At 41.8% G+C, this 6,579-nt stretch overlaps 1 protein-coding gene across 1 annotated transcript in view; it reads left to right on the top strand.

Moving 5' to 3' along the window:
* LOC306702467 (transcription factor COE3) overlaps positions 1 to 5,565 on the top strand; it is a gene marked incomplete at its 5' end in the record, with an annotated part of 125,591 nt that extends 120,026 nt beyond the window's left edge. The window contains 3 exons of the mRNA XM_079168099.1: positions 615 to 794; positions 3,901 to 3,990; positions 5,427 to 5,565. Coding sequence (XP_079024225.1) covers positions 615 to 794; positions 3,901 to 3,990; positions 5,427 to 5,458 — 302 coding nt within the window. The 3' untranslated portion in view covers positions 5,459 to 5,565. The remainder of the gene's footprint in view (positions 1 to 614; positions 795 to 3,900; positions 3,991 to 5,426) is intronic.
* Between the last annotated feature and the right edge of the window lie 1,014 nt (positions 5,566 to 6,579).

Below are 6,579 nucleotides of genomic sequence, written 5' to 3'. Positions count from 1 at the left end.
ATCACCAAGAACCAGACCCGGTACCCTGAGTGCTGTGTTAGCTCTTCCATCATCTTCATCATCATCATCACCTGAACTGTGAGGTGGGATGATGGTTAGTTTTAAAACGATGAATTAATGAATGAGGTCTGGTTCGGTTCTCGAGGTCTGAAAACGTCTTATGAACTCCGGTGATCAGACTCATGAGTTCAATATATTGGTTTGTTTTTTGGGGGGAAGGAACTGGATTTAGAAACTGGTTTCTCTGGATGAAACTCCCGAGAAATGTTGTAAATCTTCTCCAGTTTGAGTAAATTCCCTTAAACTCTTTAAGTATCATTTAAAGTCTTTCTGAAAGTTTTTCAGAGTAAAAGTAAAAACTTTATTTCATCGTATTTGCACCTCCCTTCCCTTATATTCCTCTTTCTATTCTAAACATACAAGTAGAAAGTCTACAAAATAGAAACATCAAGTTAAACGACATTGGGCTGAGATGAACTCTGACCACAGTCTGGTTTTGTTTCAGGGTGATTTCAGCCCACCTGGCTCAGGATGCAGCAGCTTTATAAACACATGAAGAAGAACAGGCCTCATCCTCTCTCTTGACGGTAGCTCGTGTTTTTTCCTCCTCGCAGGTTACTCCCGTAACTCGAACAGCGTGTCTCCTCGCGGCTACGTGCCGAGCTCCACGCCTCAGCAGTCCAACTACAACACCATCACGTCCACCATGAACGGATACGGAGCGGGGATGACCAACCTGGGCGTACCCGGATCCCCCAGCTTCCTCAACGGATCCACCAACTCTGCTTACGCAAGTGAGTCCGTTGAAATGTTTAATATATAAAAAAAAAAAAAACGAACCTCATCCAACTGAGAGAGCAGGAAGGAACCGCTTCCACCGGCTGAAATCTTTACAATCCAAAACACACTTCACTGTTTATCATTTCAGGGAACAACTTGATACTCTGAATTAGCTACTTTTAGTAAAGAAAATGTATCTTTGTTCACAACTGAAACATTGTTTTTGAAAGTTACGGCTGAGGCACTGAAGGAATTGGAAGTGTCATTTAAAGCAGTTGAAGTGCGGGCATTGAAAGGAGTTGAAGTGTCATTTCAAGTGTGGGTGATAAAAGTGTCAGTTTAGTGTGAGATCAAAGCAGTTGATGTGTCGGGTGAAAGGTCACAACAACATTTAGCTGAAGTATTAGAGGATGTGTAAGAAGTAAGAGGAGTCGAAGTGTCAATATAAGCATGTAAGGGAGTTGACGTGTCAGTTGAAGTGTCAGTTGAAGTGTGGGCATTGAAAGGAGTTCAAGTGTCAGTTGAAGTGTTTACGTGTTGGTGTACAAGTTATTGGAGAAGTGAAAGTAGTGAAAACATTCAAAATGTTTTCTTCTTAACCCCAAAACTGAAGTTAGTTGAAGTGTATTTACTGAAAGCAGTTGAAATGTCAGTTAAAGTTCAACTATAAGTTGTTAGTTATTGATATTTTTTGGTGGATTTGTGCTCGAGGAAGAAAATCTGATGTAATGAAGAAAAGTAAAGAACATTAATTCGTCTGAAAGCGATTAAAGTAATTATCTTTGTCAAACGATCTGATTGTAGAACAAGTAAACACGAACGAGCTCGTAGCAGATGTATTTATATTGGCACATCAAACACTCTTCAGTTTATTTTTACATCGTAAGATGTTCTGCTCGGCACATTTCTTGGTCGCAATTGTTGAAAATTAAAAGGAAAATGTTTATTTATGTGATGTGTTGCGTTAAGAAAATGAGAATCAGCTGATATCTTAGTCTTGAGATTCTTTAAGTTATTGAATATTCGGCCTCAAACATCCCGTCCTGGTCGGGCTGGAGTCTTAAATCGTATTGTTGTATTAATACCTTGAATATGAGCTGAAGTTGAAGTACTTCTTGTATTTTCACTAGATGCAGAGCAGTCGTTGTTTCTTCCAGTCGAGGCGTTGTTGTGCACAGAATAAAGAAAGTGAATAAAAGTGAAGCGTTTCCCGCTGCAGGAGACGAGTAGACGCTTCAGTAGTTCTCAGTCGGGGCCCTGTTGTTCCTCTGAAACTTTCCTTCTGATTAACGCGCCCGGAGTCGGGAGAGCTGCTGCTTTTGGAAGGATCGCAGGTGTGTTTTAGGAAAAAAAACAACTAAAAAACGATAAAGTCTAAAAACTCGCCCGGCGGTGGGGAAGCGCTCCATAGTTTTTTGGCTTTCGTATCAAAGCGCCTCAGCGAGGCTCAGCGAGGCTCGTTTAGAAGGCAGCGGTAACTGTGCCAGGTGATGTTGTCGTCTCTGGCGACCAAAACAAAAGGTGGGCTCACACATCTCGCCTGGCTGAGCTACAGTTTCCCTCCGCCGAGGGTCTGAGTGTGTGTGTGTGTGTGTGTGTGTGTGTGTGTCGACCGAACATCGCCACGCATTGTTCACCTTCCTCCTTCCTCCTGACTGTCCCCCTGTCCATCCTCCTCCTCCTCCTCCTCACCTCCTCCTCCTCCTCCTCGACTAACCCCACTAACTATCCTTCACCGCATCCCTCATGCATTCACGCTTTGGGCCGAATCCATTAATATCAGCTGGAAAAAAACAGAAAAACAACAAGAAGGAGCCAACACAGAGAGGAAATGTGAGGAGGAGGAAGCAGCGATCCAGGACACACTGATAGCTTGTTGGCAGGAGAAGATAAATCACATTTACATCCCCCCCCCCCCCGTTTCATTTTACAGTTCCATTTTCAAACGCTGTCCTTGAATCATTCACAGACTCACTGTGGTCCATAAAACTCTGTGGAAACATGAACTCGTCTTCTTTGCTCTCTGTCAGAGATTGAGATGTTCAGATATCAGGTCTCGTGTCCGTGTGTGTTCAGCAGAGAGCTGGAGTCAGTGGCGTGGTTAGCCTAGCTTAGCATAAAGACTGGAAGCGGAGGGAAACAGCTAGCCTGCTTTAATAAAAAAAGAAAGGACACCAACCTGCACTTTTTCTGGACTTTAGGTCGTTTTATTTTTTAAAGTTCTTCACTTTTGAAACAGCAAAAATAATATTTAGAATTAAAAGTCTGTACAGTGGCTGTTCTGGAGCTTTCTGTCATATTACATGATCTTCATCAGCTGCTGGATTTGTCAAGTTATCGAGTTGTCATTGGAATTCCAAAACAAGATAAAAAGTCTGAAGAATTCTTTAGAAAAATTAATAATTTGGCAACTGGTTGCTGAGGAAGATCATGTGATTTGAATATTTTACAACTATCTCTAAAAAAAGTTACTAAACATCACTATATTCTCAGAAAATGTTCAGATTTTAGACCCTGCTTCCAGTCTTAATGCTAAGCTAGGCTAACAACACCCTGACTCCAGCTCTGTACGGAACACACACGGACATGAGACCTGATATCTGAACACCTCAACACAATGTTCAGACTGTCCCTTTAATTAGAATCAGAAACCAGTTATAGCAACAAAAGACACAAATGATGGGTTTATTAAAAAACTAACACACACACACACACACTCACGCACACACACACACACACACACACACACAAACACACACACCTGTACAGTTTGTGTGGATGAAGCTGCTGCTGCTCTCATGTTGGGATCAGGTTGGTTTTTTATTTTTTAAATAAAAATAAAAGTCCTTCAAGTTATGGATCAACTTTGCCAGATGTTGCAGCTGTTTGTGTTTTCGGAGCATGTTTGTTCCTCCAGACCTCTCGGCCCGATCTGAGCCCCCCCCCCACCCCCCCTCCTCCTGCATGATTCATCTCCATCCGATATCACTGTCTGCCTGCTGGTTTATATACCGTCACCTCCTCCTGTAGGACTCCTCCTCCCCTCCTCACCTCCTCCTCTCTCTTCCTCTGCTCCCATAGGCCCTTATTCATTCTCTCCTGTCCATATGGTTTCTGCAGTCAAACAGAAGAGCGCCTTCGCCCCCGTCGTGCGGCCACAGACCTCCCCGCCCCCCACCTGCACCACCAACAATGGCAGCAACCTCCAGGGTGAGCATCCCACCCCCCCACCCACAACCCCCCCACTCCCGCCTGTCAGCACCCCCCCACCCTCGCCCCCCCGTAATGATAATAACTCTTTATTTGTTACATGTGAAGAACCTGCTGTTTGACACTCGGAGGTCAAAGTTGATCCATAACTTTTCTGGTGTTTTATTCATCTTATTAAATAATGTTTGTCCCTCGCTGAGTCCTGATGATGACAAACATCTAATAATTCAACGTGCTTCAGACGCTAACAACAACAACATGCTTCAGGAATGTTCGTGCAAAAAAAAAGGGGGAAAACAGACGTAAAATAATAGATGAAAGTTGAAATATTTTGGCCAAAAAGCCCTTAAAATAAACACAAAGAGACAGTTATTATACGTTTGGTGTCATGAATTAAAGGAAACCTGGTTTCTTTGTAACTTCTGTTGATCTTTGTGAAGCTTAAGAACATTTCTATTCATGTTCAACAATTCTGAAGTCTTATTTTCTCAAGAAGAATTCTAATAAAAATCTCATTTTGAGATTTTTCATACATTTAAATTCTTCATGTTGAGGTCGGGACCATCAGTAGATGGATTTATTTACTGATGTTTGATGATGGAAAACTAAGTTAATTTAATTCTTTTAAGGTGTTTTTAAGAAGTATTCATGTCGTCATTGTTTCCTTATAATCGATACGATGGCGGCGCTCTACAAATATACAAATACAAATATAAATACTAGATAGTCACATCTTTATGAGGTCGGGATGCTGAGGTTGAGAGGACTTTGGAGGACTACAAGTACAAAAACAAGTTTATCTTTTTAGGAAGATAACGTTTTAGGGTTCAATAATATCAACAATGTAACTTCATACGATAGTCTGTTTCCTGATGGTCCAGGGTGCGACTGATTTTGTAAAAGTTGGAATGAGGACTTATCTTTATGGATGCGATCTAGAGACCAGCGTTCATGCTCTCTAGTCACCAGACCCTCAACGTTAGCTGTTAGCCGTTAGCAGCCGGTGGGCAGCACAGTCCTGCTTGGCTAACGGAGCTAACAGCTAACGTTAAAAAGAGTTTGCAAATACCAGATTTAAACACAAGAGAGCTTTTGAATGTTGAATTTGAACATCAATGTTGGTAATGAAGCTAACGCTACGCGGTGCAGCGTTAATTAAATAAACGTAACACACTGATACTCTATGGTGTCCCATTTGAATGAACTTGTTTTAAGAAAACTGAACTTTTCGGGCTCAATGATGACCAGAATGACTTGATGAGATGAAACTTCTTGCGGTGAAGGTTCTTCTTCTTTGTCTGCGGAGAGACGGAGCCTTTCGTCCACATTTGTTTCTCTGACATTCAGCAGAGAGACGAGTTCATTTCTGCTTCTGATTGTTTTGTTTCTGTCGTTCAGAGAAATCAAACTGAGTGTTTTGTCTGGTCGTCTCTCAGCTATGGCAGGTCTCATCGTCCCCCCAATGTGAGGAGGGTTACCAGATACCGTCAGACCACCGCCCCCCCCCCTCCCAACGCCCCCCCAACCACTGATGGCCCCGCCCACCTGACATGCCACACAAAAAAAAGAACCTTCGCATCATCCCCTCGACCGACCCACAATCCACCACTGCAGCAGAAGACAAAGTTTGACTCTTCATCGAATAATTTGACCGCCAGTCGACGTCATCGGGGGGGGGGACTGGGGGGGGGGGGGGGGGGAGTGTGTGTGTCTGCAGTGTGTGTACTACATGTTGTGTTGAGTATTAGTTGTGTTTGACTTCAGAAGTCTGTGGAGACTAAAACAGGTCGGATCAGTTTGAACCACTGTGAGACAGGAAGGAGGCGTGTCCACCGGGAGCTTCTGGTCACTCATTGGCTAACAAGTCAATCCGGTTTGAGCTGGTCAGAATTAAAGGGCCGGTGCGCTTCTATATTTTAGTCATTTAGTACAAATCACTGATAAATATTCTCATTTCCTTTATCTCTATATAATATCAAATAATGATACATGTTGTGTAATCTATCACAGGAACCACTGTTACTACTTTATTTATTGTTAAAATCCATCTTCACTTAAATGGAGTTCTTTATGGACCTGAAACTGAGACCAGATCCTGAAGTCAGGTGTTGAAGACTCAATAATAAAGAAATTATCTCATTTAATTACATTTGAACGTTTTACGCAACTAAACATCCTGAAGCCTGACTCTGATTGGTTCAAGTGAGGTAACAGAACTGAATTAAGAAGAAGAAGAAGAATGGAGCTTTGACACAAACTTTATTCAACTTAATTCAATTTGAAAAACTTAAATTTGTCACTCAAATGACATGAGGAGAAAACACAAACAATTTATTTAAACATATTGTAAATCAACCCAAAAAAGAACAACTGCAGACAGACTCTGTGTTCACTGTGATGGATTACACACACGAGGCGAGTGGAAATGAGTGGAAACCAATGGAGGAAGATAAAATGTTAAAATGTGCAGACATCACTCAAATTTAAACTTAGTGTTTCTGCATGTTTTAATTGATTTATTCCAAATTGATTATTTAAATAATTAATTGTATTTATTTATTTCAATGGAAAATCAACCTGCAGAGAGAA

Source organism: Pholis gunnellus, assembly GCF_910591455.1.
Source record: "Pholis gunnellus genome assembly, chromosome: 10".
In the NCBI taxonomy this organism is placed as follows: Eukaryota; Metazoa; Chordata; class Actinopteri; order Perciformes; family Pholidae; genus Pholis; species Pholis gunnellus.
Note: the sequence above shows the minus strand (reverse complement) of the source record. Positions and strands in the feature narration are given on the sequence as shown.